General features: G+C 35.9%; 2 protein-coding genes across 2 annotated transcripts in view; both read right to left on the minus strand.

Annotated features, from left to right (window-relative positions):
• Nucleotides 1-201: 201 nt before the first annotated feature.
• Nucleotides 202-4,882, minus strand: LOAG_05061 (CAMK/CAMKL/AMPK protein kinase; the record flags this gene model as incomplete). Its single annotated transcript, XM_003140598.1, has 17 exons — nt 202-303; nt 404-498; nt 654-735; nt 847-962; nt 1,068-1,235; nt 1,336-1,431; nt 1,976-2,090; nt 2,253-2,358; nt 2,440-2,545; nt 2,753-2,871; nt 2,967-3,033; nt 3,161-3,305; nt 3,524-3,617; nt 3,873-4,014; nt 4,162-4,265; nt 4,345-4,603; nt 4,834-4,882. The coding sequence occupies 17 exons, from the start codon at nt 4,880-4,882 to the stop codon at nt 202-204; spliced, it is 1,965 nt and encodes a 654-aa protein (XP_003140646.1).
• A 4,120-nt stretch (nt 4,883-9,002) lies between these two features.
• The window catches only part of LOAG_18029 (fork head domain-containing protein), a 13,871-nt gene continuing 1,768 nt past the window's right edge, over nt 9,003-21,105 (minus strand). Inside the window, exons 2-11 of the mRNA XM_020450699.1 lie at nt 16,852-16,950; nt 16,493-16,698; nt 16,269-16,342; nt 11,659-11,814; nt 10,990-11,100; nt 10,737-10,801; nt 10,337-10,493; nt 10,021-10,149; nt 9,763-9,887; nt 9,003-9,436 (exon numbers count right to left, since the gene is read on the minus strand). Coding sequence (XP_020305586.1) covers nt 9,166-9,436; nt 9,763-9,887; nt 10,021-10,149; nt 10,337-10,493; nt 10,737-10,801; nt 10,990-11,100; nt 11,659-11,814; nt 16,269-16,342; nt 16,493-16,698; nt 16,852-16,950 — 1,393 coding nt within the window. The 3' untranslated portion in view covers nt 9,003-9,165. The remainder of the gene's footprint in view (nt 9,437-9,762; nt 9,888-10,020; nt 10,150-10,336; nt 10,494-10,736; nt 10,802-10,989; nt 11,101-11,658; nt 11,815-16,268; nt 16,343-16,492; nt 16,699-16,851; nt 16,951-21,105) is intronic.

Below are 21,105 nucleotides of genomic sequence, written 5' to 3' on the forward strand. Positions count from 1 at the left end.
ATACTCTGATATCTTTAGCATTAAATTACATAACAAAAACCTACAAACAACCCCAATTCATCAATTACTAATTTCCTAACCTAAAGGTCAGGAATAAAACCATATACTGCTTAAAAAAACACACAGATCTGAAGAGAAAGGAATACATTTTGCACCATCAATGAAAATGTTCAACGCTTGAATCTAAAGCAGCAAAATATTTCAACGTGCTAGTGTACCAATCAGTGAAGCGCACATTTCAAAGAACTGCATTGTTTGTGACTGCTTAATGGTTATTGGTGAAGGAAGAGGTGAATGGTCAACCTGAAACTGATATTTTTTAGACGATCGTTTCCAGAAGAAAGAGCACAGAAATGTTCAATTGTACTCTTTTAATGAAATTAAACTGCCATGAGTAACTTACTTCCATTGGCACTGGCAATGATTGAGCACGACCAGTTCTTAATGAAGGTTTTACAGGCATTGAAACCGATGCATGGCGTGATGAACTTGCACTGCCTGCAAATCACTTGCAATCCTGCCGATTCACAAGCAAGAAAAACTAGCAAAAAACCTCGCAAAGAATTTTCATGGAAAAATGCATAAAGGAAAGCAAATAAATCTGGGAAAGGGAAATAAACTGATTTGATTTAATATATGTAAAGCGCTCTTACCTGTGTCTTCATCAACAAGGCTTTTGAAATCAAGGAGGTAGCTTTTCTGGTCCACTTGATATAGTTGAAGGCTCATCTTGGGCTAAAGTTTGGTAATGTTATATCTGACGCTGTTCGGAACTTTAATTCAGATAAAGTGTTCGTCGCAATAAAATGTAAACTGAATAATAATCCCAAAAAAAGATACACTTACAGGTTCTTGAGTTGAGCATTCAGGTTTTTTTCGAACAATAATATGGTAAGGATTAAATATTTTCCATTCAAAACCAAGCGATTTCATTGCTTTAAACACTTCATACATTATGTCTTCTGTAAAAATACAACTTCAAAACCGGTTTTTCACAACTTCTGAAAACAGCCGCTCCCTCCAAAACGTCCTTCTAAAATACAGAAATGTTTCAACAGGAAAGTTACCTGGCCGACTTTGACTTCTTATTCCAAGATGCCATTTAGCTCGTTTTATATGAGGAGATTTCTGAGAAGGTATTACATTAGACGACGATTGCGACCTATGCTGACTGTTGGATATCAAATCACCACTATTACCAATATTCTCCAAATATGGAGTAATTTTATTTGATCCTAAACTTTCTAGATATCTTAACAGGCAAATAAATCAGTAGAGGTCCAATAAGTTTTCCAGAAACAATGCAAGATGCAAAAATTCTAAAAAAAAAAAAACCTGATATTCGTTCTGGATGCCTATGAAACACATCGGCTGCTTGAAATTTCCCTGTTGGTGTGACTTGGTAGAATTCCTCAATTGACAGCTTTGCAGCTAAATAATATTATTTTAAAATGAATAATAATAATAATCAAGCACTAAATGATACCTCAGTCCCTTCAAAAACTTTACTGAAATCTTCGATAAATAAAAGCCTTCATACAGAGAAACTGTTGAAGGTCGCAAAAATCATAAATTGTAGTAACTCATTGTAACAGGCACAGATTTGCTAGAAATATTTAGCTGAAGCTGAGACAATATAAGGAACTAACAGGATATCAAAATAAAGAAAAATAAAAACACAGCTCCCGGAATATGACGTAATAAAAAGGATAGTTTGAAAACTGCTGGATCAATAAATCTTCACAATCCCTTGCTATGGAAATGCGTTAGTTTAGGAGGATGTTGGGGATGAAGTTTCTCAATGGAGAGAAAATGACAACATAATCCACAAATGCGAATGGTACCCTCCCAAACAAATTGTGAGTTTGAGAGAAAATTTCATCCGGTTGACGAGGTAACATACCATTAAAGTGGTTTCACATAGTACTGTTAAATTATTTTTTGAAAAACAAAAGTTACAAAAAGAGTAGCTTACTTTCGTCGGCAATACGCTTATTGTCAACGATCAGGTTATAAGCAATACTTAAATGATGATGTGGATCATCGCCCAACAAAGCATTCGTTACATCTTCTTCCAGTACACCATATCGCTATAAGAAAAATAATTTGGCTATCTGATGCTGCCTGCAACTTTTTCCACCTTTTCATTTGTACAGAAAAAAAAAATGGATTCGAAAAAAAGGAAGTCCAATGAGTTATCATGAACAAAACCGTTTAAATAAATGCATAATTAAGTAAAAATAAATGCACACCCTAGTAACCTCCTTCACTGTTTCAATATCGACAATAGAAGCCTCACTTTCATTGATGGGTGGAAACAAATAGGCTGGCAGATCTTTTTGAAACCAGTCATGTTGTCTAAAAATTTATCACAGGCAAGAGAATAAAATAAGGCATGATGGCAAAATTACAAAACTGGAAGAGATTAAAGAAGCCCACATAACATCTTTAATTGTAGCTCTTTTCATTGGATCAACTTGCAGCATATGTAATAACAAATTGACCACTTGCTTCTCCAAATGATCAGGAATTGGGAATATACCAGCTAAAAAACTCATATAAAAACCCTTGCAATTTTTGCAGATGAAACTTGAAAGTTAAATTTCTCCCCTAATCTATTATATGCATCTATCTACCTATCTATATGCATATATATCCAACCGGAACCCAAACCATGACGACCTTTCTGGAAGTTGTGAAATAACTTATCAAAATTAGTTGGCAACGCTGATGGAAGAACAGAATGAAATACCTTTGATTTTCCTAAACAGAGATGGTACATGTTCATCATCAAAAGGTAAAGTACCACAGAGAAGAGCATACAAGATAACACCACAAGACCACACGTCTACTTCGGGACCCGCGTATAATCTAGAAAGTAATACCGCTAATACAATTAGTAAAAGCCAGTAACGCAAGTTTTCATGAAATTTGAATAAAAAAAAACGAATAATTATGTAGCTTACTTTCCAGAAATCACTTCAGGTGCTGCGTAATTCGGACTCCCGCAGCTTGTTCGCAAAAAATCTCCATCTGTCATTATGTTTGACAAACATGAAAAATAATACAAGAAATTAAAATTGTAGTCCGAAATCATACTCAAAAAAAACCATATTTTGGAAAGGAAGACTATACAAAGATATGGAGCTATGGAGCTCACCGAAGTCTGCTATCTTCACATTGTTTTTGTCGTCCAGAAGTAAGTTTTCTGGCTTTAAATCCCTATGTACAACCATGTGACGATGACAGTAGTCCACACCCGAAATTATCTGCTGGAAGAACCGACGTGCTTCTGGAGTCTTTAGCTGAAAAATGGATGACCTCCTTTCTTTAATTTGTTGAAAAAGCAAGGTACAACGGTTTCGAAAAGGGCTGCACATTCAAGGCACATTTGGTCCAATAAAAGAAATCTTAAATCTTCTCTTCATACTTTCGAACAAAGAAAGTAATAAAATATTTAGAAACTGATTACGATGATTACTGCTAACAAGCAAACCAGGCAACATATTGAAGTAAAACAAACTCTTCCATGTTTAACGATATAATCAAAAAGTTCGCCACCCGCCACGTATTCCATCATCATAAAAATGTCTGTCGGTGTACTTATTACCTGGTACCTGAATTATATAAAACTTATTTGATAACGATAAAAGGGTAAATGAAAATCCGTGAATTGTACTGCATTGGTCAGAGTTTAGTGATAAAACTTCTGTTTTTCCGTTCTAACTCACCGTGTGAAAAGTATAACAAAAAAAAAAAAAAATTAACAAAAAGATCTACACGAATCGGTAAGTAGATATATAAACAACAGGAAAAAAATATGGAAATCGAATGGAACTTAAAATACGGATAATGCCAAAGAAGAAACCTACAAACGGATGATATGTGGATGTCGAAAAAGCGATAGATTTTGAATTTCACGACGTATTTTACCAACAACATCTAGTGTTTTGATCTTCTGTCGATTCAAAATTTTCACAGCCACTTTATAACCCGTGCCTTCGTGAGTACCTACTTTAATTTATACGGTTTAAAAAGATTTAATCAAACCATGCAGTTAACGACGAGATTAATTTACTTAGTCGTATAGAGAGTTGAAATAGTGAGTGGATAATCAGAACGAAAAGCTATTCCACTTAAGTGATGAGGAAAATAAGCAACCCTTGACTTTGCCAAAAGTACCAACGCCAAGTGTTTGATTGAGGACATAATGACCAATCTTGATCTGTGGCTGTTTCGATATGTCACAGGGTGATGACATCTTCCTGCAAAAAGGTCACTTCCTTACAACTCTACAAGAGATGACCACAACAGTGCAGCACAGCCAAAGCAATGCTCCCTTACCTGCCCATCCCCGAACTTCCATTTCCACTTTCCACCCCTCCACATAAATCCATCCGTCCATCCCACTGCGCTGTTTGGTCTTCCGCTGGCTTAATGCCAGCAATAGCATCACCACCCATCCTAAGACACAAACAGCGTTCAGCAGCAGCAGCAGCAGCAACAGCAGCAGCAGCAGCAACGGCAGCAACAGTGACAGAAGCAACGGCAGCAGCAGTAGCAGCAGCAGCAACAGCAGCAGCGGGACTGGTTGCACCTGACTCTATTAATGCGGGGTTGGAATAGGAGAATAACGACTGTCACGAGTGAACTGCTATCGGAATATGTCCCGGCTTATTTCTCTGCAGTCACTTGCGCCACTCCTTACTACCGCATGTGGGACTCGTTGTACAATGTGAGAGCTAAGAAAAACTGTCAGACAATATGATCCGATCGAGGTGATAACAGAGTGTTGCTGTAGCTAATTGTGCAGCTCATTTAATCGAGATGAACTTCCCATCAGGTCTCGGCCGAACAAATTACATTTGTCACCGGGTTCCATACCTCTACCACCCTGTAAAGGTTCATTATCGTGCAAGCACTGATTTCATCTCAGAATCACTCTTCACATCGATTACCATCGTACTTCCAATGTAACGAATAGTTTGAAAAAAAAAAAAACAACAAACAGTTCACTGGCAACAAACACCACATCTAATTGGAGGCTGAGAGATAAGTCACTTCCCAGAGGAAACTATCAAATTTTCATTTATCCTAGCAAACATTTGCCATACATAAAGAAAAAATGGCAGAGGTTACCAAATTGAAATTTCCTTTACTGAATTGTCAAGTGCTACACTTTCGTTTTTTATCCATAATTTCACAACAACATCGGTGCAAAACTTTTAATTTTGTCTTATTGATGGGAATCCATCTGGGTCAAAATACTAACTGTAAGGTGGCACTCCAAAAAACAACTGCTTTCCGTTTTTATTGATTGCTCCTCTTTAGAATCACAAATATATTACTTGATTGGTTTCGGTAATGACAAATTTTAAGATGACAATGCAACATTTCAAAAAAAAAACACACTTGATTTGACCAGAGATTTAAAAAAAGCCAGATTTCCAACTAATTAATAAAATTATCATCGAATCCATAAAATTATCATGATCCATAAAATCCATAAATCCACAAAATTATCATGCACTCATTGTCTTATCCGTACTATACATTTTTCTTATAATGGAGTGGTGACTTATTCACCGGAAATTTCCAAACATTTATTCAAAATTTATTTTGCTGGAAAATGTTTTACAGTAAAGAATAGAACTTTCATTTATTCCACATTATTCCTTCTACAGCGAAGTGCTTCAGGCTGAACAAACCAATACAGTTCTGAACGAAATGCTTCTGCAAAGAATACTACCGCTAAAAATATGTTCTTTGTGTTGAGATAATTGCAAAGAAAGATTTCTGAAACAGATCTGGATTTTTGGTGATCAATTTCAGTGATCACTTGTTAGCTAGCTATGACAAATTTTCTGGTCAAGTCTTTACATCAAGCAATCACCGATTTGACACGTGCAGGACAAAAAATTCATCTAGCATTTCCAGATCAAAATATAGAAACCGATTATTATCAATTTGGACTTGATTAGAAAATTTACAAAGGTTCTAAAATTTGTGGTCTCAACACATATCTCATTCCTAAACAAAGTGAGAAAATGTCGAAAACCTTGTCAATTTTGCATAAAGATGTGAATTTCCAAAAATGATTTGTTAGAAGCAATAAACATCAACTCAAGTAGCTATTTTGACGTAGTACGGACTTAATTCCTAAATCCCAAAAAGCCACGTAAATTAAATCCGCAAAAAGCAACAAACTGACTTTACAAATATTACTTCGAAATGTCAAATCGAATGTGATTTAGCATGCACACGACCGATTATCATTTGGACTTGGCCAGGAAATTTACGAAGGATCTTTGCATTTGACGTCTACAAATGCTGACCAGATGTCGCATGCTTCGTGTTTGTTAGGATTACCGCTTCTCCTAACCAAGTATGATTTGGCTGTAGCGATTTCTGAAGCCATCCTAATTTACCATCTGCGAAGTGCCTGACAGGTAAAAAAGATGTAGTGAGAAGCCATGCAATTTCGATGGCTAAATATCAAACTGATATGAAAACTACCAAACTACACTTCATCAACATTTTATTAAACATCTCGGAGAGAAACGAAATTAAAACAGAAGTACACATGGCGAAAACTAGAAGAATCATCAAACGAACAACTGACCGTGAAAATTACAATTTTCCCTCATGAAAAATGTTAACAGAAAACATTTTGCGTTTCAAATTAACAGTGACTAAACAACGCTTAAGGAATTTGTTTTCGCAGGTAAGGAAGATTATACCGGTGGTTTAAGCTCTGCTTCATTAGTGCGACTGTTGCGCTGATTCTATCTGCATATAAAGCAATATCAAACTTCGAGAAGCAAAAGCAATGAACTGCAGAGCGGAATAACTAACTGCATTTACCCTCCATCTCCTACATGCACTTTTTCGAAAAACAGCTGTTCTGCATCGACTTCCAACCTATGAAAGTGGTAAAATTCAGTGAAATCATACAAAACAAAACATCTTAACAACAAATATGCACATATTCCGTATCGCGGCAATGAATCCAGCAGGCAAAAATGGAAAAGCGAGGAACTCACGAAAAAAGCCAAAGCCACGAAAAAATTAAAAGAAAATATGAAATGAAAAATTCCCGCATTTGAATTTCTACTAAAAAATAACAGCTGGAAGTTGCAGCATAAAGATGAAACATAAAAAAAATCCTGTTGTACAGAGCTGTGTCTTTTTCAGTTGACAAATATATCAACCACAAATGTTGAAACACATCAAGTCAGGAAATGAAATTTCATTGCGATGCCCTCCTTTTATCAAAACACCCTCAACATCACTTTTCTTTTTTATTCCCTTATATTTCAATTTTCGAAGTAGTTAATCTCTCGCTCGTCCAGGTAAACGCAAAATTTTCCTGAATTGTAGCATCAGTAACAACTAAGAAAAACCCTCAGAGCAGGTGATACCAGGTAGAGCATGAACGACGTCAAAAATGAACACAGTGTAAAAACAAAAGCAAATTAATACAAAAACCGAAAGAAATTAAAGTTATTCACCTCTTGTCTATTATAACAAATAAATGTTTCTAAAACTAATCTGACAAAAAAAAGAAAACAAATGACGAGGTAGAGTATTTTTATAACACAATGCCAAGGAAATATTAACATAACGATTTTCTATAAAAACAGTCTAAGAAGGTCCGTAACAGAACTGCCTCAGGTTACGGTTATTATGAAGTGATCTCAAAAACATCTTAATCAACTTACTACTTTTTAGATTATAAGAAGCAAGACTTTGTAATTTCACATCTAAGAATTGCTACAGTAATGCTTCCTTCGGTTATTACTTCATTTTCTTGTACTCCTCTCCAACAATCAAAAACCATAGTTTTGGAAATGTAATAGAAAATAGCACTGAAGAATTAGCTTCTACACTAAATCTTGTTCACCCGATACATGTCAACTTAATTTTACAGTTATAGCCATACTGACCTTTAACATAAATTTGTAACAACGATTCCCGAGCATGCGAAAGAAGCTTTCAAATCAAAAAACGATCGAAATACAAAATGATTTCAGCATGTTTTATATGTAACGGACAAGAACTTGGCAAGTGAATTATTAAATCCCTTCTTTTTACATGCAACATTTTTTCAAAAATTTGTACATCATTTGAACAAAACCTGTGATTCTTCTGACACCATAAAACTCACGTCAGGTTGAACCAAAAAAACAAATCATTTATGGTGTTTGAAAAGAATCGACTGGTGCTACTATGCAAATCAGATTATTACCAATTGAAATTTCGGCTTTCATACCAGGGAAATTCATTTTCTAAGTTATACAGATAAAAATGATATTGTTTCACTATGTACTATAAAATGATTCCATGAGAAACAGGTCAAAACTGAGGTATTTGCAATGCATGAGCTGAAACAGGATACGCGCCTCCAAAAACGACATAACGACCACTACAATGTGTCACCTTTTTTGTACACGTTGTAGTATGCAGTTAAATGGAAAACCTGTTACAGTGCAAATGTGCGAGCATAAAAAAAAAAAAAAAAAACCAAGGTTACATTCCGCAATGTTGGTAATCACGTGTTATTGCCACGGTTCTTATGTTGTCTTCAACGACGACAGTATGAACCCTTCCAAGCAGAGTAGCAAATATTTCTAGCAACTAAGGTATGCATGCACGTTGTGCAGCTGAATCACCCGTTATATGTGCACTAAAAGATGAGTAAATGAAGGATCTCTCGGTCCCTCTAAAAAATAAAAGAAAACAAAAAAACAAAAACCACGTTTCATTCTAGTGCTTACTTTCTCACCAAAAAACACGGGTTCAGCCAATCGATACAACGTACTTTTTAGTGACATCTGTGTGATTCCAAATACCCTATTTTAATGAGATCAGGGAAGCCATTATAATAAGGGGTAACCGCACTTGGAATTATGTACCCTCATTTAAAAGTTAATGTCAAATTATATTTTTAAACAATCTAGAACAGATGCACAAGAAGCCTTATGACAATTTTTGAATTTCGAGATATATTCGTCATAATCGATTAGGCTAAATAGATGTCATCAAAAAGGACATTTTTCTTAAAATGATTCACATAGCGAAGTGAACACCATTCTAGAACGCAAATAATTACGCCGAAATGGTACGACAGAAACGTAGAACCTCATCTATTCGCCCTCTTAAAACCTAAATATTGTCGAAACTCAGCTGACTACCAGCAGATTGAGATAGTTCATGACGAATGACAGCTTCCATGTTTTCCACTTCCATCAGCGGTTGATCAGGAAGTGCCAGATTCTCCAAATCCATGGGTAAAGCTGCTGTGTTACTGCTAAATGACTGTTGTGCAGCGCAGCTTATTGAAGGATGGACACTAACAGGGATTACATTTGAGTGTATCCAATTTGATGAGGCGACATTAGCGCTTCCAGCTGAATAGCTACCATTGTATAGTACCCTAAAAGAAAAACTGATTCAAAGACCATTGAATATTAACTAGTTCACCTCACGTAACATTAAGAATCGTTACCAAGCATTATCCTTTTTTTGTAACATTAAACATCGTTACCAAGTACCATTCTTTTTTTCTAGAAAACGTTGCAGATCAGTAACCTCAAACTCAAAAAACTATCGAAATTTTAGTCTTCCTTTAATGTCAGTGTATTCGGCAGAATGACGTTACTTATAAAATTATATGAATAACAGTAATGCAGAACCTATACACAAAGAATATTTTCATTCCCAAAACGCTCTCAATAAATCAAAATGACAAAAATTACCTACCCTTGTTGATTCGGTATCCTATTCTGTATAAGATGTGTTCGCAACAACGGATTCTGGATATTTTGAACACCTCGTACAACATCCAGTTCGTGGTAAGATGGCGGCGGTTGAACACTATTTTCGGCCTGAATTAGATCACGTCAAAATGAGTATTTCAAAGAATACATATTGGACTAAAGAAACGGGTAAAATAAAAGGAAATGCATAGTATCACTTGGCATCTATGAATTTCCACCTATAAAGAACAATGGATAATACCCTGCTGGATGATGGCTCGGTTTTAATATGCGCCATCAGGTTAGAGGAAGCTGGTGCATTGGTCCCATTCAGCATTGGATTAGCCATAGGCCTGTGAAATGCTGGACTGTCGCTTTGATTCAAATTCATCTAGAAAATCATAAAATCGAGTTTGAAAGATTATCGACCGAGACTATCTTATCTTTCCAGTGCTGATTCAACATGAGTGTTTACCCTTAAAGTTTTATTAGCCTTGCAATATTCCGTGACTAATATATGAAGATGCGACAAAAGTAGTCCGGCATACACAAGAGACAGTGTGTTAGCTAAAAGTTACTTCATTGGTGCGGTCCAGGATATCGTGAGGCATGGCACTAGCAGCTTCAACAAATGGTGGAAAATCGAAACTATCGAAGTTCTCGTAATTCTCTATCATTGATGGCGATATTCGTGATGATGAACCAGGCAATGAAATATTCGATTGGGTACGAGGTCTGAAACGATAATCCCAATTTTAATATTAACATTTTTTTTTTGGAAGATGGAACGAACTTAAATTCCGCTGTAATGGCAAGCAGTATCATGGCATTCTTTCATGTTAAAAAGCACATCCTTCCTATCAAGGGATAAAATAACTCACAAAAAATTCAATGTCGTAAATGACTGAATGACAAGATTATGTTAAGAACTCTCATACAATTAAATTCTCCTAAAATCTTGAAAGCGATAATGCTAACCGGAAAGGTTCAAAACTCGATGAATCCTCTTCACCTGTATATAACTCACGGCTCAGTACTGACGCCTGAAAAAACCAAGTAACGAAAAAATCTCATTTCCTTGCAAAATTTTTGAAATTCTCAGTCAAAACAAAGAAATTCTCCATGTTATCAGAGTATGCTAAGAGAAATATTGTTGCATATGAGTTCTATACCTCTTTCGCCAAAATTAGTAGATTTAACTTTTCATACTTTCGACAACAACTAACGGTACCTGTGAACCAACAATCGAGTTACCAGCGCTGTGCAATGTACCACCCCCAGCACCTGCGCGCATTTCCATCACCTTCTTACGGGCACCTCGTCGTTTCTTGTCCATTGCTACCTTAATTGTGTATCTGTTTTAACCTGCGAAAAGCGAAATTTGAAGCAAACCATGGTTTTCACCAAGACTTAAAGACGAAATCTAAAATTAAAAAAAGCCCACTCGATATCTGTCTCACATCACTTGTTGCAGAACAGTTTCGTACTACAAAATTTAATCAAATAATGAAGATTACCTAACACATTACTAAAAATTCTTTCACACGGAATATTTTATGTTTTAGTTGTTTCGAAAATCATTATTGTATTGATAATATCTCAAATCTTCACAAAAGATCAGCACAAGAAGTTGCTTTTTTTACTTTCCTTCGCTTTTTTCTAACGTTAATGCACATTATATGACGTTTTGTTACCCTTGTCAACTTACTGACGATCCTAAGTTTTGCTGAACTAAGAAAAGAGATCCCCATGAACATTTGCGAGATGCGAAAAGCGTATACAATTTTCTGTTAACACATACGCCATCCTTAATTACACTTTTCCTCCGTAAGACAGATAAAAAATAATTCTCCCAAAAAGAATTAACTTTATGAAGGTGAAAACTGTAATGAAAGCATACTTTGGTAGTTGTCTCCAGTGTTGCAGACCGCTGTCTTCGCGGATTCCTACCTGGTTTCGCATCCGGATTGATTACCCACCACGAACTCTTCCCAGCACCTTCATTTTGTATCCGCATGAAGCGATTATGTAAAGAAAGGTTATGCCGAATTGAATTCTGCAAAGACCATGACAAATACCAAAGATTTAAATATTTCACTGATATTTATTGGTGAAAAATTAAGAACTGCTTGAAATTTGAAACATGAACCTATAATGTATAAAACTGCTCAGTACAGGAACAAAAGATGTGGGATTACGCTCCGGAAAAGTATAAGTTGTGTAAATAACTTATCCCATTTGAAGGCCTTACTTATCATATTTTACACAAAGCGAAAAACAGACCAGATATTACTGATATTTGCATGGTTTAAGAAACAAGATCTTTAAATGAAGATTTTTAGGATGCATGATAATTCTAACCTCTAGAAAATTTACGAAAATATTAACAAAAATGATGGAAATTATGAATCCAGAAAAGCTTTCTGTTCACAATGCAGTTTAAGCTTTCGCTGAAGAATAAAAGAATTCGTGACATCAAGAATCAGATAACAAGACAGACTTAAATCGTCTAAGTAAAAGGGATTTGAAACTGAAGAAAATTCTACCTTCCACCCTGCTGATTGTTCCTGACTTGTACGACTGCCAAAATATGGTACATTGGAAGCGAACCAGTTGTAAATTTCGTTCAATCTCATACGACCATTAAAAGTACTCTTCAGCGCTCTGGCGATCAATTCTGAGTAACTTTCCGCACCCCAAGGATTCGGTTTCTTTATGCTAATAAGACCATTCAGCCGTTTTCGGACGCGTTTCCTCTTAACCGGTTTTCGCTCTCTATGACTTTCCGAATGTTTTTCAACTGACCCTTCGGCAGTCTCTCTGCGTGCAGTGAAGTACGGTAACGGTACGGTGGCATCAAAATCAGCGGCAGTAGGTACTAATATTTGAGTAGTACAGTTCCTTGATATGTTAGATCCTGAACATGTAGTACTGCTAAGAGTATCTGAAGGTGGCAAAGACTTAATAATAGACATGCTATTACCGTTCGCTGATTGCAGACCTGAGCTGGATGTTGTATGCGGATCAACGGATGCCATGGTTAAATTCCGAACTGAACCACTAACAATAATATGTGCTGGTGAGGACGTCGGACTGCCTGAGAGATTTTCACCTGAACCAGCCAGAGAAAGCACGTCTGATGTGTTCCCTGCAGTTGAAACCAATTTTAAAACCGACAACTGTGCGGTACCATTACTCGGAACGATGTTTTGACTCGTGTTAACAGTAGCATTTGATACAGTCTGAGGTTGAGTTTGTGCTGAAGATGAGTGTGATACTGATAGTGATGGTAAAGCATCTGTAACATGTTGACTTAGGTTCTGTCCAGAAAAGTGGGATACACTTGGGTAAGATGCTGCAACATTCGATTTCATTTTGTCCATGTTTGCGGCTGAAAGCTGCATGTCACTCTGTGTCCGGAATGGGACCTTCTTCGAATACAAGACAATACTGTGTTTTTCTCTACTTAAACCCATTTTCGAGGTTGATTCTAACTCTTGGCTGCCGTCTGGCTCTGGAATTAGGCTGAGATTTGACTTCAGTGCTTCAGTTAAGCTCGTACTGGAAGTAGCACTAATACTTGCGCTAGATCCATGGGACAGTAAATCTGGAGTATATCCTCTTGGCGATAAGCCTGGACCTGCTGCCCCAATTGCAACGGCACCCAATTCAAGATGAACTAACTGACGCTCAGGCCAAGTATGTGAGCGACCACGTCGCTCAAATTCAGCATAATCATCCAGGTTCAACTCTGAATTTCTTGCCTCCATTGTATCTTCTTCTAAGAACAATTATACGTCCCAGAAAACCTGAACGATAAGGTGAAACAATACAGGAAATTTTGCCACTAGGCGTGTTGCCTATCACAGTAACAGAAGCCGCCAACAGCAAAACAAACTGTCGCTCTATAGGGGGGAGAGAAGGTGACGTCCACAGCTAGAATATAAGCAATATACGCAAAGATTATTTCAGTGAAATCCGAAAATCCGACCCCAAATGAAGAACGGAATATATGACAGATCACATCAATAAAAAGCGAAAATTTGGAATGTATGGTGGAGAAAGTGCGCCGATGGATAGGGTGACCTTCGGCCGCTCGATAACGGTTAGCGTTCTGGTCGAGATGCTGCTGATGAATAGGGGTATGTCCAGCAGGACGATCCGCTGGTCACTCGGTGGTGTACAGCAACTCTTCTACCCTTTGGTCGAGTCCTGGTCCGTTGACCCTTCTTCTTATGCCCGATAGACCTCCCTCCATTTCTCGCTAGAGCAGCCTCTCTCTTCCTACGTCCAACAAGCAAAACAGTGAAGATAGAGAAATGGAGCAAAAGAGGAGAAGCAATTTTCGACATTCATACGGAGAGTTCAGAGAAGAAGACAAAAGCAAATATTAAAAAAAGTGAAAGAAGTGACAGAGTTAGAGTAAAGAAAGTTGAGTCTTCCGGGGGTATGTTTGGAATGACATTAAAGCACGAGTAAGTGATAAAAGGGGACAAATTAAGTTTTGTAAGGTAACCAAAGAAACTTGTTATTTCGACCTTCTGGAGCTGGTAAAGACAGTCGGAGAATTACATTGTCAGGCTAGACTGGTCAATCAGTCTCACTGTACTCTTTGGTTCTCTTATCACCTAGGCCACTTATTAGCTACGACATCTAGAGGAAGTCTCTAAAAACCTGGAAACAGACGAATCTCGAGGAAACCATAGTTACTAAGTCACATCCATCTGCTAGTTACAGTTATGCATTTGCATGTGCAACAGAACTGAAGTGCCTAGCCAATAAGAAAGTACAGCCATATCTTCAACAATTCAGGTTTAATTTATCAAATTTCTTTTTTTGTGTATGTGTTGAATTTTGTTTTTTCACCGCATATTCATTCGGTTCTTAATTTCTGGTTGAAAAGAAAAATAGGCCAGTAATGTAGATGAACTAATGAGGTTTATCCGAGAACAGCACGGAAAGGGAAGACAAGCTACGAGGATTAAAGATGACAGCAAATTGTTGCAACATCTCATCGATTGTTGGAAGTGCAGGGAGAAGGGAGCCGGAGGTCATTCAAAGCTTTTGCTCCACTGAATAACCAATAATTCGAAAGAACAATCTATAATTACTCACAGGAGTTTTGAAAAACTTATAAATTACGTTCTCTGTTTGTATCTGAAGGACTGAAATTTGACTTCAAAACCTAATTATTTTCAGAAAAAGTTCCTTCCTCTCCTCTCCATAAAATTTCGAGATTTCTAACCATTTAGCCAAGTTACATTTGCAGTATTTTTAGTCCCCGTTATTCTAAATTTCTCATCAATCCTCAGGTTGGTATTATTGACAATAAATCAAAATCGTTTCCAGAGATGGTTACATTTGTGTCCTATCATGTATGTTAAAATATCATCGGGTGTTTGGGTTCTTCGACTCATCTCTTTGCGAGCTGATGACTGTACAAAGTACCAGCAGCAGCAGCTGCTGCTGCATCACTCAGATCAGTAATTAATAATTTCATTAATAGTGGTACCAAAAATCATGCAATAAAGCAAATCCCCGCATCTATTTCAAATTCTATTCTACATCAAACTGATCAATCATTCGAAAGATGGAACTATTTAGGACGATATGAGGTTACTTTTAACGGCATCACCTTATTTCACTCAATCGAACTTCGTTCATCTGATGTTAAAAGATAACATTCAACATGTGACCTGATCTGACCTTATTTCAACGAACAATTTCATCTTTTTATTCAGCTGTGTAAATGTGCATATTATGGTAGCTAATAACAAGGGTGCACTAAAGTGTACTCCGCAACCATTAATCGTCCCTTAGCATATCCGTACCTCTCTATTCGATATTTCTCTTAACAAAAAGTCTGAACTTCACAACGAAAACCGATAGTCCTCTCTCTTTTTACCAGTCTATTTCTCAGCAGTTCCATGTCGCATCTCTTTTACTCTCTCCATCTATTCCTTCCACTGGGAAGGGATGATGCGAGACATTCACTTAGTTGTTATGATGATGATGATGATGGAAAGAAGGCATTGAAAGTTATTTTGTGCTACATGTCCGTTTATAAAGCATCAAAAATCATCGATTAAACGTCAAACTATGGGAAATAAATTTCGACAGACTGAAGGTCAAATGAGTTTGAGTTTGGGAATCAGAAAGCGATTTCAGATAAAGAAACCAGCAATCAAATCAAAACACGAATGGCCAGATCGAATCTCCCCACTATTCGAGTCAGTTGAACTAATGATCTGTCGATAGATACATGCACTTATAGATGCTATCTAAACAGGCAGTCATATAACGGTTAATGTCCGCGCAGGGGTTCCAACATTATAAGATCGACGTCTTTCGAAGTGATACCCAAATGTTCTCTCGGGACAATATCAGAGAATTTAATTCTATAAAATCTGCTGTAAGCTATAATATAAAAAAAGCAACATAAAAATCCACAAAAAGATCCACATAAATATAAAAATCGGCAAAAAAAGTAGTGATTGGAGAAAGACAAACCTTCCAACCGGCAGAACTGTTGGAATCACCCTTATCTCTGAAGTATGGAACATTCTGTACCATCCATTCGTACACTGTAAAAGGGATAACTTATAAGAAATGAAATGAAACAGTGAAAATACTATTAGAACTTTTAATACCTGCCAACAACAATGATAAAACTGCAACTAAAGCTCTAAGGCGTATTGTCCATTGGTAATGATTAAATAAGCAGAGTTCATTACCTTGAGAAAGAGTTAGTCGCTTCTCAGGTGAACTAACAATGGCTTGTGTGATGAGATCGGCATACGACATATTACCCCAGGCATTGCGGCGCGTCGTCGATTTCTTACTAGATACAGCAATACCCGAATCGGATGCGTCGGATGGAGTGCCGGAAGCTCCGACAGGACCTGCTGAGCTTGCTCCGCATGGTACTGGTGATGAAATCCTGCAGTTTATGCTCACTTTCAACACAGAAGTGAAGATCCAGATAAAAACGCGATTAATAGTTCTACTTTGCTCATGATGTTTTACTAAATAAAATATGTTACAACCACATAATAATGAATTTGATTTTTTTTTAAAAAAAAAATTGCATTACCCTGGTGAGAAGGAGCCGCTTTCTGGTGAACCCATTAGTGCAGCTGTTGAAGTAGTATCCAGGCGGCCATTGCTCAGTTTCTCAACGCTATCACATAAGCTACAAAGTTTCAAATTTAAGGATGAAAGGTGTAACAAGGCACATTCAACAAGATACTCTTGTACAAAAAGGGAAAAATAATTGCTGCTGCCCAAGAAATACATTACGTTTATCAAAAATATATCCCTTTCATGTTAACTCTAGTGCTCTCATTCTGAGCATCATTCCAGACAAATTCTATAATAATATAATCCTCAGAATCCGAGAGAATTTAAAGACAATTAATTTGACGGTTACGATGCCGCGATAAGCGAACTACATTGCTTGCAAAAGTTTATATATCAGGTACATCCATTAAATACAAGCATCAGAAAGACAGAACTGTGCTGTGCATAAATTTTAATCAGTCAGTACAGCTATTTGATGCAATTTCTTATTTATTCCTTTACTTACGAATATATTAGAGCCAGAAAAACTATAAAAATTTCAATCAATTACTAATTTCAGCTCTTCTACTCAAAATAACAAAAATAGTATACTACGATATTAACAAAAATGAAAAAGTCGGACAAAAGTGGAAATTAGTCCATAATTACTTGCATTGTTTAATGAAGATAAAAAAAGGAATACACGAAAACTCCAAGATATCGTGGAGTAGCCAAGAAAGTTTCACAGAGAATAACGAAATTAAAAAGCAATTGAAAATTTAAAAAGACGAAAGTAAATTGAAAAGATAAACGGAAACCATGAGATAGCGCAATAAGTAATGTCAATGAGGGAACACCATAAAATAGAGACGGCCAAAAGTGGAAAGATATCGAATATCACAATAAATAGCCAACAAAACTGGACTTGAAGTCTCTCTACAATCACTAGTATTATTCCATTTTCTTGGATTTCGATGTGTTACATTGCGTGTTGTATAACTGAAACCAAAAGTAGGTTATAGATACCGTCCTCGAACTATCTATCACCTCCACACTACGCATGATACGGAAGGATGCTATAACCGCCTCAATCCACACTGCTCATATAGAGTGGTAAAATTTGTAAGTGCAAACATCGATGACGCAGCTACCCATTCCAGTGAAATGGGGTGAAAATGATATAGTCCGAAGTTCATTTTGTCACACTGAAGTATCAAATTTTTTTTTTCAGAATAAAACTGGAAACAAAAACTGAAAAAATAAAATAACAAATTTCAGAATAAAACTGGAAACAAAACTGAAAAATAAAATTTACTGGCTGAAAACACTTTTTCATTCAAATATTTCTAAACATAATCGACAATCAAGCACAATTAAGTGATAAGCATAAATGGCTTATCGAGAAAGTTGACGATAACTGTTGAATAGTGAAAAAGGTAAACAGAGGAAGAAAAAATTGAAGAATACCCAAATAACAAGTATCACAACAAGAAATTTTTCACTGCATACGTTTTACTTGTACTCTCTGGCGAAACAGAACCGGAGCTAATCTCGAATCAGAAATGGTATACTGCTGATAAGTTGTGTATTTCATATTTTTATCATTCTCTGTTAATGAATGACGAGATATTTGGGATGGACATAACTTAGATTAAGGAGTTTATTTACACTCTAACTGTTGGTACCTGATGAATTTTGCACTGTAATTCGTAAAGAAAGAAAGATATCTCATCCGTGATCGAGATTGCATTTATGTCAACTACATCATAGTTCATTTATCGAATGTTTACGTGTAACTGAGTAGTATGGAAGTATTGATGGATGGTAGGTAATATGGAATGAGAGGTTATATCTTTCTATTACACTAGGATGTACATTGCAAGCAACGGGAAACTTTTTTATAACTCGCAGAGCGACGGTAAAACATCTGGTATAATAGTCACCGTTTGAAAAAAGTGGGACTTGGACATATCAAGTCAGACTATTGAATGGCAAGAATGTTCTCTTTCTTCCTTCACCTGCCTGTCCCTATTCTTCTCAATGCTTCGTCGAGCACTACTTCATGTCACTGTTTTTGGGTTACATGCTAATACAAAAACACCTATCAACACCGTCACAGTCCTCACAAACATGAATGAATGAAGTACGATGTAGTTGACAGAAGCGCAATCTGAGTAAAGATGAGGTATTTCCTTTTTTCTTTTTTATAAATCAGCACAAAAAAAAAAAATCACATTTTACAAATTACAAGTTATCATAAAAAATTCATTGAATATCAACAGTTAGACCTTAATCAACATTATATCCATCCCATATTTCATCATCCATTAGCAAAAAATGCAGAAGAGATGAAATATACAACTTCAGTACTACGCTGTTCTAACTTGTGGACTGAATATGCTGGAACTTGTTAAAACAAAAGCTTTCAAAGTTTGACAAATAACACACTACTGCAGCTATAGCTTTTCTAATTTCATGACTTTTGGAGGATTATTTTCAGTGTTAGAGCTAGCGCTGATTTTGAGATCTGAAACAAGAAGGAATTGAGACTGAATGACGTCCTTAACTACTTAGCATGTGTTATTAAATAAAGGTTTCATCATACAGAGACAACACAACATTTCTGAAGCAAAAATTAGTTGTGGCCTCATATACCAGAACTTTGTAAATGAAGCCCAAGAACAACAGACTGTATGATTTTTGCGACAATTTTTTTGGAGAGGGATCAAAGCATGTTGAAATAAAGGAAAGATGAGCAGTATCTGAAATAACACTTCACTAACATCGAAGTTTCAACATCACTACCTGATCTTTTCAGATTTCATCCTTTTTCCTCATTCTATATAACACTTTACCAAGACTGTGCTCGGTCAACCAGCCCAAAAAATTTTTCGATTGTGGCAGCATTGCAAGTGGTTAACCTCGGTAGTCCATTGTTAGATTTCATCAAGCTTGAGACGTCTTCCATACTTCCGATAGTCTCTAAGTACACTAATTTACGGCTACAAAGATTCACTTTCTCTCAGAAAATATCCAGGACTGATCTACCGCTATGACTATACCTGACTTAGTAGTTAGAACTAATAAAAAGTGAGAAACCTCTAGGACAGCACTCAACGATACATTATAAATTAAAAAAAAAAAGAAACGAAACGAAATAAGCGGAAGTTGAATAAGATTACCTCAGTGTTACGCAACGATTCATGTTGGATAACTATTCTATTGCAAAAGTATGTACATTCCGTATAAATGTAATTGTTGTGTTTTGATAGGACAATGCACAATACAAAGCACAGACAACAGTTTTGATAATCATTGCAAAGCAATCGAAAAGGAGTGATGAGAAAAACTGTCTAACACGGTGTTTAATTCGTGCCATCTGATAGGAACTTACTTGCTGTAAAACAGAATGAAGCAAAATCAATCTGAACAAAACAAACAACATACAGCATAAAATTATATGAACTTTCATGGTAAATACGACTTCCCTGCACGGTAGTGTGTACAGCACACAACCGCTTATAGATATGTTCTGTAAAAATGCAACTAATGTCATCACTTGGTAGTCATAAAATGAAGGCAGAGTTGAAACTACGGGAAGCTGGCTTAGCTTTATCAAAAAGAAGGGATGCTTCAAAATAGATCATTTTTACAACTGTCGGATACAAACATTCGTCAATAACTACAGTAATGCATATCTCTACTTTAATATCATTAATGAGCAAGATGAAGTTTAGCCGTAAAAATCTCAGAAGCGAACTTCATAGAAAAAAGAAAGGGAAACCAATGGCAATAAGCATAATTGCTCATAAAACTGGTGAAAATTAACAAATTTATGATAGTATAGAAATTATTAATCTGTAAACGATTATTATTTGATTCCATCAACAAGAACAAGCATATTACAGAGATCTATTTGATGATATGAAAAGCACGTCAAAGGATTCCTAACTGCTTGAAACCTGAGAAAATAAAACATGTACATCTTAAATTATTATGATACCGAAATATTAGTAGCAATAGTAGCAAACAACAATATCAGTAATAGTTAATAGTAATTAATAATTAATTAAGTAATAATAATAACAATAATAATAATAAGAATAACAACAGTAATAGTAATAATAATAATACTAATAATAATAATAATAATAATAATAATAATAATAATAATAATACTAATAATAATAATAATAATAATTAATAATAATAATAATAATAATAATAATAATAATAATAATAATAATAATAATAATAATAATAATAATAATAACAATAATAATAATAA

Source organism: Loa loa (assembly GCF_000183805.2).
Source record: "Loa loa unplaced genomic scaffold supercont3.178, whole genome shotgun sequence".
Taxonomy (NCBI): Eukaryota; Metazoa; Nematoda; class Chromadorea; order Rhabditida; family Onchocercidae; genus Loa; species Loa loa.